The following is a 21,362-nucleotide window of genomic DNA, read 5'->3' as shown; positions in this document are numbered from 1 at the left end:
CTGTTAGGGTGGTGAGACACTGGAATGGGTTGCCCAGGGAGGCTGTGAATGTTCCATCCCTGGCAGTGTTCAAGGCCAGGTTGGACAGAGCCTTGGGTGAGATGGTTTAGTGTGAGGTGTCCCTGCCCACAGCAGGGGGGTTGGAACTGGATGATCTTGAGGTCCTTTCCAAGCGTAACTGTTCTATGATTCTATGATTCTATGATTTGCTCTGCATGGTGGTAGAACTACAGGAATCCTGTGAGGAGGCAGCTATGCCTTTGCTATTGATCTGGAGACTGGAAAAAACACTGTTTCCAAGGCCTGTTCTTGACTCTGCATTAGACTTTCCCTGGACAGAGTGAAGACTCCTAGAAAAGCAAGGAGGGGCTTGACTCAAATTATAAACAGGTTAAATATACTATGATGGCCAAATCAAATGCCCATCAACTCTAGGGTGTCCTTCAGCTCCTTTAAGGGTCTTGTGAAATAAATAGCAATGGAGTGTGAAAAAAAAAGAGGGGCTTGAGGAAAATCACCATGTGGTTTTTGCCACTTATTTACCCAGTAAGTCTTCCCTTTGGTGAAAGGGCTCTGAACCCAGAAGCTGTGGCAAGTATCACTCCTTTATCCAGCCTGGTTCTGCTGTGTTCCCACACAGTGCCTGGTAGAAAGAGCCTCCAGCTATGGTTACAATGTCCCTTATATTCCCCTTCAGGGAATCCAGTCTCTTCTGGTCCCCTACATTCTGGATGACACAGGATATTTCATAGCAAAGATGTTGGTCTGTGAGAGTAGGAGACCTTTAGGAGACCGGCCTGATCAGGTATCAGCTTAAAGTGAATATTCTGATTGTACAGATAATTAAGAGAACAGATGTGCATTCAGGAATCCCCCTTGGTACTTTCCTACTCTGAGACAATCTTCTAAGACAGCATTGCTGGCTGCCAAAGCATATCAATATGATGATGATATCTGATTTATTTTATGATTTTTGGGATATGAATCATTGTGATTGTCTCTCACAACTGAAACACACAGGACAGTTCTCCACTGATCTTTCCCCTGCTTTGATGGTACAGGTACACACCATCACATTTGAGGTAAGTACCGTGTGTGTTTAATAGTCTTCACTCAGCTGTCCCACTAAGCTGACCACCCGTCTGTGCTTCTGTGTAGCTTTACTGTCCAGTACTACACAAACTGTGATGTAATAGCTTGGAGAAAGGAATGTTTTTCTTAGGCCTTTGCATGAGATTCCTTGTACTTTGGCTGAAATATCTTAGAAGTATATGTGAGGCTGGCCTGTGTAAGACTGGCTGTGGAGCAGAAGGGCATGCACACAGGGAAGAGGGGTAAGGGTGAGTTCTTAACCAGGAGGAGAGAGATTCTTTTGCAAGCTGATCTCTGTTCCTTGGAAAAATCTCTACTGTCTTTATTACCTAGACATAAATGATAGTTACAGAAACAGCAACACTGAGATTCGCATTTTATGCATGCCCCAGGTCACTTTTTAGCCTTGGGACCCTCATCCTTCCTCTTCTATCTTCTTATGAACCTCTTGGCTCTTGGCATGGAGCTTTTTGACAGAATTGAACTGTAACAACCAAAAGCACTGCTTCTGCTGTATATGCAGAAGAATCTATGGTCTTTATTCTCTAGACATTGACATTGCTACAAAGACTAATTACAGGAGAAAGTGACCGAGAGGTTCACATTTTGTGCGGCCCCCAGGTCACTTTGCTGCCTCATGACAGCCTCACTCTTCCTCTTCTATCTTCTTGCCATGAAACTCCCGGCTCTTGGCTCGGAGCTTGTTGACCTGGGACTCTGCAATGTCAGCCCGCTCCTCAGCTTCCTCCAGCTCGTGCTGGATCTTGCGGAACTTGGAGAGGTTGACATTGGACAGCTCCTCCTGTGCGGGGAGAGGGAGTTATGAGAAAAACAGCAGTGAGATTGAATATCTGAAAACTGGGCAAACAAACATTCAAATGCCGCAGCTGGGAGAGCAGGGCAGGTCCAAAAACAAGGTGAGAAGCTGCTCAGAATGTTAAGATTGCCAGAAGACAAAGAACAAGGGAAAGTCAAAAAGGCCACAAAACACACAGCATTGTCTAGGCAGCTTCAATGACAGAGTTCCCACCAATCAGACTAGAAGCTGCCTCTGACACACAGAGAAGTGTAGGGAGGAAGAAACAGAGGTGAAAAGGGAGGCTTAGAGGAAAACAAATAGAGATGGGGAAATATAGTTCCTCACAAAATCAGAAATTCTTACTCTTACATTCCCCACTCCCTTGTAGCAGCAAATGCATCAGACAAGGTCTTAAAAGGTTGGACAGAAGAAAACACTAAAAATCCACCTTTACCAGAAGGAATTCTGAATTTAGCCAGGGTGGTACTTACAGCCTCCTCAGCTTGTCTCTTGTAGGACTTCACTTTCATTTGCAGCTTGTCCACCAGATCTTGGAGCCTCAGAACATTCTTCCGATCTTCCTCAGACTAGAGTGGTTGGCAAACAGAAAAGAAAGTGAATTATTGGTACTGCCTCATGTGAGGTTAGGAATTCCCCTTGGGGATGGTGTGTGCAAAATGGGACTTGCTGTGAGAGCAAGGACACCTCCTGCCTTACCTGGTAGGTCAGTTCCTTCACCCTTCTCTCATACTTGCGCACACCCTTCACGGCTTCAGCGCTGCGCTTCTGCTCAGCATCAACCTCCCCTTCCAGCTCCCGCACCTGCAATCACAAGCCCATCTTTGGAGCTTCCCTGCTATCTCTCCAAGGGACATGCTCACTCTTGCACAAACACCAGCCCTACGCACTCTGGCCTCCAGCTTCTGGATTTGCTTCTTGCCTCCCTTCAGTGCCAACTGCTCGGCCTCATCCAGACGGTGCTGCAGGTCCTTCACCGTCTGGTCCAGGTTCTTCTTCATCCTCTCCAGGTGGGCGCTGGTGTCCTGCTCCTTCTTCAGCTCTTCTGCCATCATGGCTGCCTGAGGAGAGCAATGGGCCAATGGCATTTTGAGGCAGGAGACATTTTTGCAGAGAATATATGCATTACCAGCAATGAAGGGAGCCCCCAACTCACATCTGTGATGGCCTTCTTGGCTTTCTCTTCAGCATTGCGGGCTTCCTGGATGGTATCCTCCATTTCCCCCTGGATTTGGGCAATGTCTGTTTCCAGCTTCTTCTTGGTGTTGATCAAACTGGTGTTCTATTGAAGAGCATCAACATGACCATTTTCTTTTTGTTACCTTGTGATATTATATCAATAATATTGCATAAATATTGTTTTTTATTGTAAATTGCACCATCAGGTCACATGGGATTCTGTTCTAAAGGATCTGCTGTGGCAGCTGTTAGTTTCTCAGCCATGATATGCTTCTGTATTTTAAGAGCATCCTCCATAAAGTCTTTCCTCAAAATTCTTCACTCAACAGAAAAGGAATTTAGACTTATTAAGATAAAAGATGCAATATTTCCTTACAGTTTTCAATCTTGTGGCAGTAGAAGTTTTAGATGGTGATATAGAATGCTTGTAATGACAGTGTTAAATGACGTCAGTAACTGTATAGTGTATTCCTGCTTTTTTAATGATTAATTTTTGACTTTACAGTCTCAAATGTAAACCTGAAACCTGTTGAACTTAACCGAGTTGTAGGGTAAGAATTTCATATATATCTCTAAAATTTATTACTTTTAAAGTACCTGCACTTTTGTCTAGTGAAATCTGTATCTGCGATTGTAAGATCACATTTAGTATTTGTTATCCACAGAGTGAAAATTACAGTGTATTTTAGCAATGTTACAGTTCAGTCAGTCTTCAGTTATTTTATCTGTATGGAGAAAAAGTATAAATACTAAATATATTTCTACACTGACCTGGGTATGGAGGAGCTGAACTCTCTCGCTTGCATCCATCAGTTCCTGCTCAGCCAATTTCCTTGACCGCTCTGTCTGCTCCAGAGATGCCCGTAGCTCCTCAACTTCAGCCTGCAACAGGTTTGCTCTGCGCTCCACCATGGCCACCTGCTCCTTCAGGTCCTCCTGTGCCCTGAGAGCATCATCCAAGTGTATCTGAGTATCCTGGAAAGAAAGACAAGAAAGGCTATGGAGTATATTTTCCTATTTTCACATAGTTATAGATCTGATAGAATTGTACAACAGGGAAATATTTATCTTATTCATAAACCAGTGAGCACCAGTTTTGTTGTGCTGTACCTTGAGCACTCCCTGTGTGTTTCTCAGGTTCTTCTGTGCCTCAGCAGCCAAGCGGTTGGCATGGCTGAGCTGGATCTCCATTTCATTCAGATCTCCCTCCATCTTCTTCTTCAGCCGCAGGGCTTCATTCCTGCTCCTGATCTCAGCATCCAGGGTGCTCTGCATGGACTCCACAATTCTGAGGTGGTTTCTCTTCATCTGGTCAATTTCCTCATCTTTCTCTGCTATCTTCCTGTCAATCTCAGCCTTGACCTGGTTGAGCTCAAGTTGGAGGCGCAGGATCTTCCCCTCTTCATGTTCTAGGGAGGCCTGAAAGAAAATGTTAATATTTTTTAATTATATAAATACCAATGTCAGTCACTTTATTCTTGAAGAATAATACATAGTATGAGGTTTGACAGTGCAGGAGAAATTTCTGTATATCCAAAGACTTTAATGATGTCCTAGATTCCCTACCTCGTGTGCATGGAGATTATTCTCTATGCATATAATTTCATAATTTGTATCTGAGGTTGCTAAAGTGTGTTGTAAGGGGACAATTAAGAACAGAATGCTGCACCTCAGCTTCCTCCAGGGAGGCTTGGAGCTCAGATTTCTCCTGCTCGATCTGCTTCTTGACTTTCTCCAGCTCATGAATCGCTTTTCCTCCCTCGGCAATCTGCTCCGTGAGGTCGGAGATCTCCTCTGTGGGAACAAGGACCAATGGCATGGTTGGCCACAGAGCAGAATGGGAAGGGCCCTCACACACCGTGACAGGCATCTTTGCCCACCTGCAGGCACAGACCCATGGGAAGCAGTGGGTACTGGTGGGTGCTCAGAAAGCCCTGCCAGCAGCAGAGGGCCAGGCACTTACGCTGCAAGTTCTTGTTCTCGCGCTTGAGCGTTTCCAAGTGGTCCAAGGACTCCTCGTAGGCATTCTTCATCTTAAACAGCTCTGTGCTGAGAGAGCGGGCCTCCTTCTGGGAGGCTTCCAGCTCAGCCTGGGTTTCCTCATACTTCTGCTTCCATTCTGCCAGGATCTGAAGAGAAACAGGGTGTCAGTACGGTTGTGACAACCAGGAGGGGATGCTCTATCTAGGAGTCCCCAGTCTGGAGCCCAAAAGACCTTGTCAAAGTTCTTCTGCTTCTTATCCAGAGCTGCACAGGCAGCATTGGATCTCTCCACATCAATCATCAGGTCCTCCACTTCATTCTGCAGCCTCTGCTTTGTCTTTTCCAGGGAGGCACATTTGGCATTGACAGCTTCAACATGTTCCTCTGCATCTTGCAGGCGCTGTGCCAGCTTCTTTCTGCAATGTGGTAAGTATAGCTGCAGGTTAGGGGTAAAGGGTCTGCCACAGCTGTGTCCCAGCACCTGCTGATTATTAGGCCTGTCTTAAAGATTCTAGCCATAAAGGTGACGTTTGTCTTTCCAGTCCATTTTTCCACAGGACACTTTTTCTCTCCTCCTCTCTGCCCTCTACTGCAAATACACTACATCCCAGCCTTCATTCCCCCCTGTCCTAACGCAGTCTCAGAGACTGCCGTTTCCCTGCAGATACTAAGACTTCTCCAGGATCACACTTGTCACATACTTGGCCTCCTCCAGCTCCTCCGTGCGCTGAATGGCGTCCGTCTCATATTTGGTTCTCCACTGGGCCACTTCGCTGTTGGCCTTGGACAGGGCCCGCTGCAGCTCCCCCTTGGCTTCCTGCTCCTCCTCATATTGTTCCCGGAGCAAGTCACAGTCGTGGCGAGCAGACTGCAAGGCGTGGGCCAGCGCGTTCTTGGCCTGCAGCAGAGTGGGGAAAAATTTCATTGTGACAGTGAATGGAAACATCCAGAAATATCTCCAGTATTGATGGACAATGTAAAGGTAATTAACGGCTAGGCTGTAGGGCTAGAAGACTCTTTCCAGGCTGGAAAGGACTGCACTATCAAAGTAGTTATTTTTCTCCCTCTCATCTTGTAAATTCTGTGATTTCATACATTTCTGATACTATCTTTTCACCTTGATCTCTTCCTCTAGGTGCCTCTTGAGCTCCTCAATCTGTTGGGTGAAAGCCTGCTTGCCTCTTGACAGCTGAGATATCAGCGATTCTTTCTCCTCCACTTGGCGTGAATATTCACCTAGCAAAGCACAAACAAAGAAAATATATACAGTATCATTTGTGAGCCAAAATAACTCTTCTGGGATGCTCTCCCATTCAAGGACATAGAGGAGGCTCTCTCACCTGACTCTGTCTGCAGACGAGCTCTTTGAGCATTGAGGTCATTGATCATGCGCTGATGCTCTTCTTCCTTTGTCTTAATCTCACTCAGCTGGTCTTCCAGGGTGCGACACATCTTCTCCAGATTTGCCTGTGTGGTAATACATGGAAGTAGTTAATGATGCTAATTCTTAATAATAGCAGCTGCAAAACCTTGAATTTAATAGAATTCTGTTGGGGCAGAAATACCTAGAAGGTATTTGTGTACCTTGGCTTTGGAGACGGACTCCATGTTACTGGCCAGGTCGTCGATCTCCATCTTCAGCTCACTCTTCTCTTTCTCCAGCTTCTGCTTCACTCGCTGCAGGTTGTCGATCTGCTCCCCAAGCTCAGCGGTGCTGTCCGCGTGCTTCTTGCGCAGGGCAGCAGCCGTGGCTTCGTGCTGCAGCGTGGCCTCTTCGAGGTCACGACGCATCTTCTGGAACTCGGCCTCACGCTTCTTGTTCATCTCGATCTGAGCTGCTGTAGCCCCTCCTGCTTCTTCCAGGCGCTCGCTGATCTCCTCCAGCTCCCTCGAGAGGTCAGACCGATGCTTCTCTGCTTTTGCCCGAGAGGTTCGCTCTGCCTCAATTTCCTCCTCCAGTTCCTCAATACGAGCCTGGAGAACATCAGGGGCCATTCACACCCGTGCCCTCCTCTTACCCGACCTGAGGCTGGATGAGAGGGGCAAGGAACAGAGACTTGCCTGCAATTCTTTAATCTTCTTCTGTAATTGCATGCCCAGGGTTTGCTCATCCTCAATTTTGCTCTGGATCTGGCTGATTTCAAAGTCTTTCCTTTGGGAAAAGAAAACTGTTTAGAGCTGGAAGAAAAAAAAAGTGCAATAGACCAGCTCTCAGGTGTCCCACAGCCACACTTACTTCTTGAGTTTCTCATCCAGTTGCTGCTTATCATTTTCCAAATCCATGATGTTGTCCTGGGCCAGCTTCAAGTCTCCTTCGAGTTTCCTCTTGGCTCTCTCAAGGTCCATGCGCAGTTTCTTCTCTTGCTCCAGGGACCCTTCCAGCTGAAATTAACAAGACCATCAATTCTCTGCCCACCAGATCTACCCCCATACCTGCCTTGTTCTTGCTGTATGCCTGTGTGCTTACATCATCCACTTGTTGCTCCAGCTTGGTCTTAGCTTTGGTCAGTGTATTGACTTTGTCCTCTTCTGCCTGCAGGTCATCCAGTGTCTGCTGATGGGCCTCTTGGAGGGCTTTCTTCTCTTTTGTCAGCTTGGCTATTGTCTCATCTAAGGCTGCCATCTCTTCTGTGAGGTTTTTCACCTTTGAGAAGAAAGGAGGAAGTGAAAACAAAGGAAGTAGGTACAGAAGTCCTGTAAGAGCACAGGGCTCTTTTCTGGAGCATGAGTGACAGGTTCTGCCTCATACCTTGTTTTCAGTGGCATGTTTTTCCTTCTCAACCTTGGCCAGTGTTAACTCAAGGTCATCAATATCTTTCTTCAACTCTGAGCATTCATCCTCCAGTTTCCTCTTCTTGGCTGTCAGCTCAGCATTTATTTCCTCCTCATCCTCAGCTCTTTCAGTTACCTCTTTAACTTTTGCTTCCAGCTGGATTTTGGTTTTAATTAGCTGGTCGCACCTTTCTTCAGCATCAGCTAAAGCATCAGCTTCCTGTTAGAGAAACATTATATTGTTTGCTAACTGTAAGTTTTAGGAAAAGCTGAATAGAAAAATTGTATTTGCTATTGAAAAATCCCCATGGAATTCCCATTTGTTATTATCTTAAGGGAAATTATCTCTGCACAGCCTCTTTTAAATTAGAGTAGGATCTTATTCTATTTTTTTACTCTCACTAATTATTCTCTCTTGCTTATTTAGAGATGTGTAAGTATCTAAATACACTTTTTTCCTTAAGGATTTTGATTGCTTTCCCTAAAAGTTAATAAATGAATATAATTGTGCACAGATCTCTGTAAATTCTTCCCTTGGCAAGACTGACTTAGTATTGTTCTTGTTCCATATAAAGTGGTACATAATTTATTTACAATTGGTGGTTTTTGTTTGAAGCTTTGTCTTGAAGCTGTGAAGCAGACACTTAGAGACAGAAGAGTATCATGTGAATGTTGCCAAATCTTTTGATCTTCCAAGGAACATTTGAAACACACATAGGGCTCACAGGATGTAGTAGGTTTGTGAGTCTTTCTGGAATAGTAGCTGAGTAGGACAGGTGAAATACTATGCACAGAAGAAAAACCATAAGGCCCTTTAATTTAGGTAACTGATTAAAACCAGAGTCAGGAGTCAACTAAATTGATTTCCAGGCTCTGGTAATATGTACTATATCTCTAGCGACTGCAGCTGAACCTTACATTGTAAGCTTGCATTCAGAAACATTCCTGTAGACACAGAGACTTAACATGTCATTCTCAAGTTGGAATCTGACACTGAGTGATCTGTATTTTACCTTTAGTAATTCAGATCGAAATACTTGCTAAGGAAATTTAGTAAGCAGCGTGAGGGTTCCAAACTACGAGAGAGGACTTAGACCTTATGCATTTTCCTCTGCAAGAAAAGTGCTAGTAATACTCACAGCCTGCACTTGGAGCTGCAGATCATTTTTCTCCTGCACCAGTTTCACCATTTTCTCCTCCAGCTCCTTCCTCTTTGCCTCAGACTTTGCAAGCTCTTCCTTGGTTTTCTCAAATTCTTCCTTCATGTTGGCCATCTCTTTCTCAGATTCTGCACTCTTCAGCAAGGGCTTGATCTTAAAGAACAGCTTCATCCAAGGCCAGTGCTTCACATTCATGAAGGACCTAACATTGTACTGGATGCAGAAGATGGACTCCCTGAAGCACAATTAAAAAGGAAATGAAATATTTTCAGTAGGATGAGTGTCAACACTTTCCTCCAAGTACAATGACCTTAACTGAAGATGGGAAATGTGTACCTTCTCTCCACCATTCTCTGGTACTCCACTCTCATCAGGAAGCCCCTACATCTGGCCTGTGTGCGAGTGATGAGCTGTGCCAGCTTCTCATCCCTCATCTCCTCCAGGAGTCCCAGCAACCCAGCTTTGAAGAACACCTTGAGAAAGGGAATGTTGCTGCACATCACTGGCAGGTAGAGCAGAGCACAGAGATGCTGTGAATGACTCAAGAAAGGATTGTACCTTGGTGTGACCAAATTTGTACTGGGTATGGTCCACATCAATTGACCCAAGAAGCTTCTCAGAAGCCTTCTTGCTGTCAATGAACTGTCCCTCTGGGATTGCACTGGCATTAAGCACCTTGTACCTGTGGAATGAGGAGGAAATACAAATAAGGATAATTTCAAATCATAACGGTATAAATGTCATTGAAGTTACCATTAGTCTGTGCAGCAGAGTGGGGGAGAAAGCTGGAAATTCATTTCTTGTTTAGAGATACAGTTATACTGAAGTTCTAATCTGATAAGAAAGTTAAGGAAACTTTTATTGTCTTTAGGTGATCCATCATAGATGAGGACACTGATCTCCAGCTGTTTCATTCTGAGATCTTTTTCACTTAACCTACGCTGTAGAAAAAATCTCTAGAGGAACATCGTCCCTATGTGTATAGGAAGAAAGCATCTTCCCCTGAAACTTGCAGCTGATACAATGGCTAAAGCACTCTACTGAGTTTGGAAATTTTTTTTGGAGAACTTCTTGTAGCCACATGCTAATCTGCATTTTTAAATCTTGTGATCACTGGTTTGTATAGCTTTATTGTGCTTCCATATCCAGAGACACCGGCAGAGTTCAGTTGTGGGGTGACCAGCAAACAGTCAGGACACCTGACATCTCTTAATTTCTCAACAATTTCTCTTTTTCTAGCCTTACATGTTACTCTTTCTTTATACATTTCATTATTCTCCTCTTTCCGTTTTTTGATATTTATCTTGTGATACTTATCTTTCAGATATTTGGCATTAAAAAGTTAATTAATTAAACTTAATTAAAATTAATTAATTTAATTAATTAACATTAATTAAAGTTAACAAATGTTAAAATTGTTAGGAATTACAACTTATGCAGTAAAGACAGAAGGGACAGCAGAAAGGAGACTGACCTCTGTTTGAAGTCAGCATAGAGGATTCTGCTGGGAAATCCCTTCCTGCAAATCCTGATGCCTTCCAGCACGCCGTTGCAGCGCAGCTGGTGTAGCACCAGTTCATGTTCCATTGCACCTTAAGCAAATAAGACAATTATTTGATACTTCATGTTAAAGCATAGAGAATAACGGCTGCATTGCAATACTGTTTGTCTTTACTTGAAGTTCTTACCAGGTGTTTTTGTTTCATTGGGGATGATACAGCGCACAAAATGGGGGTGAGTGCTCCGTAGATTGGTCATCAGCTTGTTCAGGTTCTCCTGTGGGTTCATAGAATCATAGAATAGTTAGTGTAGGACAGGACCTCAAGATCATCAAGTTCCAACCCCCTGCCATGGGCAGGGACACCTCACACTAAACCATCTCACCCAAGGGCTCTGCCCAACCTGGCCTTGAACACTGCCAGGGATGGAACATTCACAACTTCCCTGGGCAACCCATTCCAGTGCCTCACCACCCTAACAGGAAAGAATTTCCTCCTTATATCCGATCTAATCTTCCCCTGTTTAAGTTTTAACCCATTACTCCTTGTCCTGTCACTACAAGTCCGTAATGAAGAATCCCTCCTCAGCATCCTTATAGGCCCCCTTCAGGTACTGGAAGGCTGCTATGAGGTCTCCACGCAGCCTTCTCTTCTTCAGGCTGAACAGCCCCAACTTCCTCAGCCTGTCTTCATACGGGAGGTGCTCCAGTCCCTGATCATCCTCGTGGCCTCCTCTGGACTTGTTCCAGCAGTTCCATGTCCTTTTTATGTTGAGGACACCAGAACTGCACACAATGCTCCAGGTGAGGTCTCACGAGAGCAGAGTAGAGGGGCAGGATCACATCCTTCAACCTGCTGGTCACGCTCCTTTTGATGCAGCCCAGGATACGGTTGGTCTCTGGGGTGTGAGTGCACACTGCTGGCTCATGCTCGTTTTCCCATCAACCAACACCCCCAAGTCCTTCTCTGCAGGGCCGCTCTGAATCTCTTCTCTGCCCAACCTGTAGCTGTGCCTGGGATTGCTCCAACAAATTTTTCATGAGTAAATTTTTCATTATTGCTTTTTCATGAGTAAAGCTTTTTCATTAACAAATGATACCTCCACAGTTACACTCTCAAATGTGACAAAACTGTTAGAAAGCTACAATGAATTTAGTTTTCCCACATATAGCTATATGTTTTCTTCTGCCTTTCAGTCTTAAGCATGAGAGAAAGTCGCAAAACTGTGTAATGTGTTCTCATGAGACTGAGGGATACCCATACTCAGACAGGACACCTATTGAGAATAGTGACAAGAAGTTCGTGGCAAAAATCATAATTTTGAGTGAAAGATGATTCTCACTGAATGGAAGATGCTGACTATTGATGGGCATGGAAACAAAACCAAAAACAGGACAAAAGGTAAGAGGGGCAAGGACTAGTTTTGCAGAAAGGGATGGGAAGGGGAAGGTTAAGTGCATTAAGTGCTACTTGTGAAGATATATTTGGTTGATCTGGGAAGACAAGAAGGACCCCCTGTTCAGTTAGAATAAGGCCACAAGTCATAGAGAAAAGGCATGAGTGACAGGTCCCAGAGCACCACTTTCTAGAAGTGCTTCTAAAAGCAAACCCATGATCTCTCTCTGATTTTAGCAATTCCTGTTACTAGCTAGGTCCTAACAGTTCCCAGTTCAGCCCTGTTTTGGTGCAGGAACAAAGCTGCTCAAGTACTTTTTTTATAGTGTGAAAAACTGTTCAGGATGCCAGTCAGTATATAGATGCATGCAGGTGCTGAAACAAATGTGTTTTCATCTCCCTTAAGCTCTGTCCATTGGTGGCATTTCCCTATTGCCTTGTCTTCATACATATAATCATGCTCAAATCCAGATCCAAATTGAGACTCCCTCTAAGTGAAATTGTAGCCTGACCTAGAGTACTTTTTCTAACACTGGAAGAAAGGCTAGATCAAGATGTATCTTCCTGAGATGACCTCAGCTGGCTTGCAGTCAGTTCTTTTATAAAGAAACGAAGAAATGTTCTTGGTGTCTTCGTGCAGAAAAACGTTCATAGGTGCAGTAAAACAGCCTTGTTGGAGTTAGAGTGAGGTTTCACAATCTTTAACCAAAATTAAAATTAAAATAGAGAGAAAGACGGAGAAAATAGAATGACTTTTGTACTTACCCTGAAAAGAGCTGATACAGTCTGGAAAGAAGAACCCTTCTTCTTGCCTCCCTTCTTGCCACCACTAGCCTCTGAAGAGCAGCAAAAAAAAAAAGAGATGGTTTTAAAACTTTGTTTTGTAAAATTTTTCTCTATGAGGCTTCAAGAAGCTTCCTTACATGTATCAGTCATGCTAAGAAAGGAACCTAGGAAGCAGTAACAAACAGAGTCAACATTCTATCTAAAGGAACACAGGACCAAAGGCGTGTGATAATCCAAGAGATTATCATGCCTGAGTGGAAGGCCTGAAATAGATTTAATCTTTTCATTTACTGAAAAATCGAAGACATGGGAGACTGAACAACATGTAGTTCCTTTAAAACACTCTAGATGATAAAAATACGAATATCACAGAACTGACCTGCTTCTCCTCCAGCAGATGCAAAAAGTAAGGCCAGTGTCTTCAGGGATGATTTCTGATACAGCCCCACAACAGTTTCATTCAGGGGGTCCTTGTTCTTGTCAAGCCAGCCAGTGATGTTGTAGTCCACCGTGCCAGCATAGTGCACCAGGGAGAAGTGAGCCTCAGCCTTGCCTTTGCCAGGCTTTGGCTTCTGGAAGTTGTTGGACTTGCCCAGATGCTGGTCATAGAGCTTGTTCTTGAAAGAGGTGTCAGTTGCCTTGGGGAACATGCACTCCTCTTCCAGGATGGAGAAGATGCCCATGGGCTGGGAGAAGCAGAAGGAAGAAAGAAGAGGTGAAAAGGCAGAAAGAATCACAGATAAAGAAAAAGTTTCCTGAGGGGGACAACATCAAATCCCCACTCCCAAGGATTTTTCTTCCCAGCAGGGCAAATTATGCAAAATAATCTAAGCTCACAATGTATTTGTAATGTATTTACAACATCATACTCACCCTTTCAAGCCACATTTATAAAGATACAAAAGATTGATGCATTTCTGAAATACTAGGTTTGAATTGCACAAATACCTTCTCAATGAGCTCAATGCAGGCAGCCAGGTCCATCCCAAAGTCAATGAACTCCCATTCAATTCCTTCCTTCTTGTACTCCTCCTGCTCCAGCACGAACATGTGGTGGTTGAAGAACTGTTGCAGTTTCTCATTGGTGAAGTTGATGCACAGCTGCTCCAGGCTGTTGAACTGCACAATTGCAAATAAAGATTACTATTAAAGTAAATTTTAAAAGATAGGGATAAAGAACAGTACTGGCTTTTTGTACCAAACCACAGCAGGATCTGCAATTGTTTCTTCTTTGCTTAACCAGGAGTTTGGAACTGCTGTCAGTGTCTCTCTTGTCAATCTGAATGTTTCTCATCTGAATGTTTACGACCCCTGGAAGTTTGGGCCACTTGTCAGACTTGTCAGTTTTGATACCTACTGGACTGGGCTAATTCAGACATTGGAGACCCCAAAGTGCAACAGTTTATCCAACATTCCCAAATGCTGATTTCAAAGCATGTCCCAAGAATTCTAATCACAAGTTTGACTAAGGAACTGATGTCTCTGCACATAGGTACGAAACGCTGTGTTAATCTACTGTTTGTAAACGGTAAAAAACCCTATATTTATAGATTTCCACTGGTATATGTGCAACACCAAAACTTATTCTAATTAAAAATCTGTGGGAATCGTGATACTTTAGGTGCAATCTCAAAGGATCAAATAATTTCTGAGAAAAAAAAAAAAAGCATATAATTCCTTCTAAAGTACTTTGGCATATAACAGAGTTACTTCTAAAGGCATGCTAATAAAACACTATTCTTACATCAAAGATCTCAAAGCCGGCAATGTCCAGGACACCAATGAAGTACTGTCTGGGTTGTTTGGTGTCCAGCTGCTGGTTGATGCGAACAACCATCCACAAGAACATCTTCTCAAAGACGGCTTTTGCCAGGGCACCAACTGAATTGTAGACCTAAAATAAAAAAAAAACAGAATTCTCATAGTTATTATGTAAATCAAAAGAGGAAGGCGAGAGGATTAGTCAACAAAATGGGGAGTTTTGTTACCTGCTGCACGGTTTGACCCTTGGTCACATATTCATTCCCAACTTTGACTCGGGGGTAGCAAAGGGCCTTCAGCAGGTCAGCTGAGTTCAGACCCATCAAATAGGCAGCCTTGTCAGCAACTAAAGACCAAAATAAGGTACCAGAAGACATTAGTGTTCCTTTAAAACAAGTATTAAAACTCAATTCTGGTAAAGTTAAAAAGGTAAAAAGTGCAAATTATGCCTTTACAAATAAACATATGGGCCTGAAATAAAGTTTGGCATTTAACATTCTGCTATTGCTTTTAATGCTGCCAGCAGGCATAGTATGTAATCATCATACAAAAGTATAGCAGATTCATGCATGAATGTTGGACATGATCTAACAGTCTGAACTTGTGTCAAGAAACATTTAGGCTAGAAACTAGGGAAAAGTTTCCAATGAGTTAGGATAGTGAAATACTAGAATAGGTTGAATGTTTTTCTCAATGTTTTCAAAAGCAGATACAAAGATGGCACAGTAAGCAGGGTCCATAGCAGGTGGAGAAGATGCACTGCCACACTTCACTCTCAGCTTCACGAGCAACTAAAACAAGCAAAATAAAAGACGACTTTGTCACACTGAGAAATTTGTTCATAGGCTCTGAGTAGTCCTCAGAAGAGGATTCCAGTGTCTGTGCATCAGAACTGATTTCAATGGAATCAGTACACACTACTCCAAGTATTTCCACAGCAAAATGCCATCACCTGAGTAAAGTTACAGCTATTATTTGTAGCCTATTCTACTATTACTGTTCATCACTATGAGATTCCTTTCAATTTTACTCCATCTAGTCATTTTACAATACAATACTAGCATGTGCGGAAAAGTGCAGGCTGAATCAATGATTCTGACCGTGAATTTTACTGCCTGTGTTAGTGAGGGCTCTGGTCTATACTATGCACCAGTATAGGTTTGCTAGTACCTTCTGTGCCATCTGGCTCTGCCTGCTCCTCACGCTGCTTCTGCTTAAACTTCAGGTTGCCATAATGCATGACAGCCCCTGTCAGCTTATAGATGGCTGTCTTCTCATCAGGAGTGAAGCCCAGGATGTCAATGGCACTCTAACAAAAGAATCACAAGTAAATAACGTGCCTGGTATAGGTCACAATCTGTCTGATAACTTCAGTGCATTACTTACATCTGTGGCCATCAGCTCTTCCTGGTCGTTAATGCTGGGAACCGTGATCTCACCTTGACTCACATACAGATAGTCATATGGATTGGTGGTGATCAGTAACATCTCTGGAAAGAAGGGCAAACCACATACAGATCAATGGTAGCTAGCACATAAAGAGTTAAATGTTGTTCCGTGAGTTTTGTCTGTAGAAGTTAGTGATCTTTCCTACCAATGAGCTCTGGCTTCTTGTTGGACATGATCTGGTAGAATATGTGGTAGCTTCTTTCTGCTTTGAGCTGGAAAGTGACTCTGGACTTCTCCAGCAGATCTGGCAAGGACGGTAGGACAGAGTTAGAGCAAGAACTGAGGAAGGCTGGAAGGCAAGGGATGAGGCCAGGAGGGCCACTTACATGTTTCAATGTCTGCAGAAGCCAGTTTCCCCGTGGCACCAAAATGGATTCTGATGAACTTACCCTGAAAGAAGCAGAAAAGCCAGTGGAGATCTATTTGATCAATCCTGATAGCAAGAACATGTGAGTCAGCGTGCTGACAGCTAGAAGAAATTTAGTGCCAGGCGACAACTTACGAAGCGCGAGGAGTTGTCATTCCTCACGGTCTTGGCATTACCAAAAGCCTCCAGCAGTGGGTTGGCACTGATGATTTGATCCTCAAGTGTCCCCTAAAATAGAAATCTTGTTGTCATGATATAGCTCATCAATGAATTTGATAGTTGCAGGTTCCTGCTCCTAGGATCTCACCTGCATTTTGCCTGACGTCTGCTGCTCTTCCTTCTTCTTGTCCCCACTCGCTGCAATTGTTGCAAAGTACTGGATGACACGCTTTGTGTTCACAGTCTTCCCTGCTCCGGATTCTCCGCTGTGCAACCAAAGAGAAGCAGAGAGCATGTGGTTAGGCAGGAGGTTCCCTGGCACCAGGTAGCCCTGCAGGGACTAGAGCAGGGAGTGTACATACGTGATCAGGATTGACTGGTTCTCGCGATCTGTGAAGGAGGCAAAGAAATAGATTTTGTAAATGAAGAACAAAATAAAAAAAAAAAAAGAGTGAAAATTAATGTAGTAAGTGAAAGTTATGACAAGAAAACAATTCTGCATGGTTTTCTTCCTTTTTTGCTAATTTCTTTTTCTATTTCAATTCCTTGCAAAGCAATTTCTACCATATTCTTACCTCTAACCGTACAACAGTTTTGCCTCTAAGCTAGGGAGGTATGCGTTTGATGGGTGGACTGTCAGATGGTTAAGTAATTGGCTTGATCCAGAGTGTTGCAGTCAAAGGCTCAATACCCAAATGGTTAATGAGTTGTGTCATACAAGGTTTTGTAGTGGACCAGTACTATTTAATAACTCCATCAATGACATACATAGTGGGATTGAGTGCAGACTTAGCAAGTTTGAAGATGGACTGGAGCACCTCCCGTATGAAGATAGGCTGAGAAAGTTGGGGCTGTTCAGCCTGAAGAAGAGAAGGCTGCGTGGAGACCTCATAGCAGCCTTCCAGTATCTGAAGCGGGGGCTATAAGGATGCTGGGGATGGACTCTTCATTAGGGACTGTAGTGATAGAACAAGGGGTAATGGGTTAAAACTTAAACAGGGGAAGTTTAGATTCGATATAAAGAGGAAGTTCTTTACTGTAAGGGTGGTGAGGCAGTGGAATGGGTTGCCCAGGGAGGTTGTGAATGCTCTATCTCTGGAGGTGTTGAAGGCCAGGCTGGACAGAGCCTTGGGTCAGATGGTTTAGTGTGAGGTGTCCCTGTCCGTGGCAGGGGGGTTGGAACTGGATGATCTTGAGGTCCTTTCCTACCCTAATTATTCTATGATTCTATGACACCAAGATGAGTGGTGCTATTAATGTGCTGGTGGGGAGGTTTTCCATCCAGAATTACCTTTACAAGCTTCAGGAGTGGGCCCATGTGGACATCATGAAGTTCAGCAAGGTGAAGTGCAATGTCCTGCTCTCAACTGTGGGAATCTCCAGTATCAGTCTAGACTGCGGGATGGCTGCCATGAGAGCAGCCCTGTAGAGAAGGATTTGGGGGTACTGGTGGATGAGCTGGCAATGTGCACTTACCGCCCAGGAAGCCAACCAGATCCTGGGCTGCATTAAAAGAAGTGTGGCCAGCAGGGCAAGGTACATGATTGTGTCCTTCTCCTTTGCTCTTGTGACACCTCACCTGATATATTCCCTTGGGTCTACAATACGAGAAAGACATGGACCTAGCAGAGTTGGTTCAGATGAGGGCCATGAAAATGAATCGAGGTCTGGAGCACCTTTCTTATGAAGAAAGGCTGAGAGAGTTGGAGGTGTTCAGACTGAAGAAGAGAAGGCTCCTGGGAGCCTTGTGGCGTTTCAATACTTAAAGGGAGCTTATGAAAATGACGGAGAGAAACTTTTTACCATGATCTATAGTGACAGGATGATGGCCTGTAGTGACAGAACAAGAGGAAACAGTTTTAAATTGAAGGAGGGTAGATTTCATTTGGATATAAAGAAGAAATATTTTATGATGAGCATTGTGAGACAGTGGAACAAGTTGCTTAGAGAAGCTGTGGATGCCCCATCATTACAAGTGTTTCAGGTCAGGCTGGAGAGAAATTTGAGCAACCTAATCTAGTGCGAGATGCCCCTTCCAATCCCAGAGGGAAGGACTATATGATTTTAAATACTCTTTCCAGCCCAAATTGTTCTATGATTCTATGACTCTATAGTAGTTTTCTATGGACATCGAAAAGCCTTGAAAAGTCATACGGTTCCTCCCTACTCCACTCTATGGTCTTTTTTTTCTTCTGCATTAATTTTCTGCGACACAGACTGCATTTAGAGAGGGATAGTAAGAGCATATGACAAAAGAATCCTGAGACTGGTTAATAGCTCTGAACTCAACAGCACAGGAAAAAGAAAGGAATGAAATGGTGGAAGCAAAACTAGCAGTAATATGTAATTCTATTTAAATTTTCATGTCATGGTTTTATCAAGACAAATCTGAATTTGGGATGTAGATGTTTTCTGTGCTCTGGTGAAATAATTTGACATCACTAGACAGTAATTTCACATCATCTGTTCAGTTTTAGTATTTCATTACAAGCGTAATTATATTCCCTGCTCCACCCAGTCCATTTGGCTTATTGGTCTTCCTGACAACTATCTGTGGAAATATACTTCCTTTTTAGAAATATCAGCATGAAAAATACATGTTTAAATTATCAGTGATTAATGCTATGCTGAAATAAAACTCTAATGATGCCTTAAGAAAAGGAAACTCTGTGATTACTGTTAAAATATCTTTTTGATAGAAACCCTCTGACAGCCACTCAGCTGTTAGAATGAATTTGAACAAACAAGCAAATGACAGAGCACCTCACTGAAGGCAGGGGTGTCTTTCACTTAGAACAGTAGAAACAATGGTGTGAAGATAGTAAAGCACACAGTGTATGTACGCATCAGAACCATGAAAGCTTTCAAGAAGTCTCCTCACATTACTGAGACAGAGTATTACTGAGACAGAGAAACTCACCAGTCAGCATGAACTGATAGGCATTGTCAGAGATGGAGAAGATGTGTGGAGGGGCCTCCTGGCGCTTCTTGCCTCGGTAGGCCAACACCACCTCCGGGTTGTACACCGGCAGCCACTTGTAGGGGTTGACGGTGACACAGAAGAGACCCGAGTAGGTCTGTGGGGAAGGGAGACAGCACGTTGGCTTCCACTTAGGCTGGCAGAGCAGTTCCTCCCAGCTACCCAGAGGAAGGCTGCAGCTGGTACTTACGTAGATCATCCAGGCTGCGTAACGCTCTTTGAGGTTGTACAGCACAGCGGGTTCATGGAGGTGGGTCATCATGGCCATGTCCTCGATTTTATCATACTTGGGAGGGTTCATGGGAAAGATCTGATCATCCTTCACGGTCAGGGTCTGTCAGAGGAAAGAAAGGTACATGCATGTCATCTAGGAGCTCAAAATGGGAATTTCATGTTGTTTATAAATCTTGCATTTTATTCACCTCTCCGCCTTCAGTCTTGACAGTGACCTTCCCTGATTCTTTGCTCTGGACTGTGCTTTTCACATAGGATTCCTTAGAATGCACCACAAAGACCGATGTCTTAGCATCAAAAGGCTTGTTCTGGGCAGCAATTCTCTCCTTTTCTGACTTCCGGAGGTAAGGAGCTGCCTCTCCGAAGATAGCCATGTCAGCATCTGTCGACATGGCTGCAGTTTATTGAGTGCAGCACAGCACGGGACTGAAGTGGAGAGACATGGTACAGCGTTGAGTGAAGGAAGCAATGCCTTAGCACCACACACCTGACTCTCTGTATTGTTCTCTGCCAGTTCTTCAGTTCTTCTTCAAAGAACTTCGCTCTTTGTCTTCTCTGATTTCACTCTAGATATCTTTTAATTTATTTAGATCCTAAATAAGATATGTCTTTGATTTGTATTAACTTTCTTTCCCTTAGTCCTGTTTATGTGTTCAATTCTTTAGGTCTTATAGTGTGTTAGTATGCTCTGCAGAATAATTAGACTGACTGGCATAATAGAAACATTTTTAATACAAAACAGCAGCTACCAAGGGAACTAATCTTACTGAAATTTTGAAAACCCACTTATAACCTTTCTTTCTTGCACATTTTATACCATGTAATTTGCATCAAATATAGAAGATGAGCAACATCAAGAAAAAATGTGTAGAATAAGCAGAGGCACAGGTGTGAACTGTCTATGCAAAGCTTTTTCTCAGTTAGAAATCAGACAGCTAGCTTCTCTGGGTTTTCTGTTTTCCATTTCAAGCTGATCCTTTAGATCAACTTGTATCAAAAAAGGAAAACATCTCAATAAAAAGTACTTAGAGGCATTTGACAAAATCTCTCTGTGTGCACTGTTCATTCATCTTATTTTTCCTGGATTTCTGTTTACAGTCAATCTCCTTTAAATAGTTCTGTGTGTGGTAAAAGGTCATCTATTTTCCATCAGGTACGAAACAAACGTGTCCAACGCAGTTATGCTATTTTAGGCAGTACACCTCAGATAGAATTGCACTGCATTAGCATGCACAGATGTAAAGGGGTATGGGGAGTGCCATTACTGCTGCATAAAAAACATAAAAATATTAGAATCTTAGAATCACAGAATAGTTTGGTTTGTAAGGAACCTCAAAGCTCATCTAGTTTCAACACCCTCCCATGGGCAGAGAAACCTTCCGCTAGAACAGCTTGCTCAGATCCCCATCCAACCTGGCACTGACAGGGATATCTATTCCTATAGAGCAGGTAAATCAGTCTTACCTCTTGTGGTACCAGCTGCCTCTCAGGCTGGAGCTGGTCAATACTGAAAAACAGAAATGACAACTTCTTTCTTATTTTGCATGGAATTCCAAGGGCAAAAATATGCTGGTGACTTGAAAGCGGAAAGAAAATCTATTGATACAGACAGCCCTTTGATGAAAGCAGTCCCACAAGCAGCAGGATTGCAGTGGCATTCTGCTAGCACCCAGCCCTCCATACTCTTACCTTGAAGCTTTCCGTGGAGACAGAACACACTTGGTCATAC

The 21,362-nt window shown here is 43.5% G+C and overlaps 1 protein-coding gene across 1 annotated transcript; it reads right to left on the bottom strand.

The window, feature by feature from the left end:
• Positions 1-1,259: 1,259 nt before the first annotated feature.
• On the bottom strand, positions 1,260-20,025 carry LOC136021499 (myosin-1B). The gene is made up of 38 exons (XM_065693804.1): positions 19,822-20,025; positions 19,590-19,733; positions 19,340-19,496; positions 16,782-16,809; positions 16,568-16,685; positions 16,396-16,488; positions 16,220-16,283; positions 16,039-16,137; positions 15,831-15,934; positions 15,615-15,753; positions 14,672-14,790; positions 14,428-14,577; positions 13,632-13,802; positions 13,063-13,369; positions 12,663-12,733; positions 10,692-10,779; positions 10,478-10,595; positions 9,562-9,685; positions 9,340-9,476; positions 8,983-9,238; positions 7,821-8,063; positions 7,539-7,715; positions 7,308-7,453; positions 7,133-7,223; positions 6,656-7,045; positions 6,412-6,538; positions 6,189-6,307; positions 5,773-5,969; positions 5,304-5,487; positions 5,052-5,217; positions 4,758-4,882; positions 4,199-4,507; positions 3,860-4,063; positions 3,066-3,191; positions 2,800-2,970; positions 2,609-2,713; positions 2,383-2,478; positions 1,260-1,894 (listed from the first exon to the last, which is right to left on the bottom strand). The coding sequence occupies exons 1-38, from the start codon at positions 20,023-20,025 to the stop codon at positions 1,739-1,741; spliced, it is 5,823 nt and encodes a 1,940-aa protein (XP_065549876.1). The 3' UTR covers positions 1,260-1,738.
• Between the last annotated feature and the right edge of the window lie 1,337 nt (positions 20,026-21,362).

This window comes from Lathamus discolor, chromosome 13 (assembly GCF_037157495.1).
Source record: "Lathamus discolor isolate bLatDis1 chromosome 13, bLatDis1.hap1, whole genome shotgun sequence".
NCBI lineage: Eukaryota > Metazoa > Chordata > Aves > Psittaciformes > Psittacidae > Lathamus > Lathamus discolor.
This window is presented reverse-complemented; position numbering and strand designations above follow the sequence as displayed.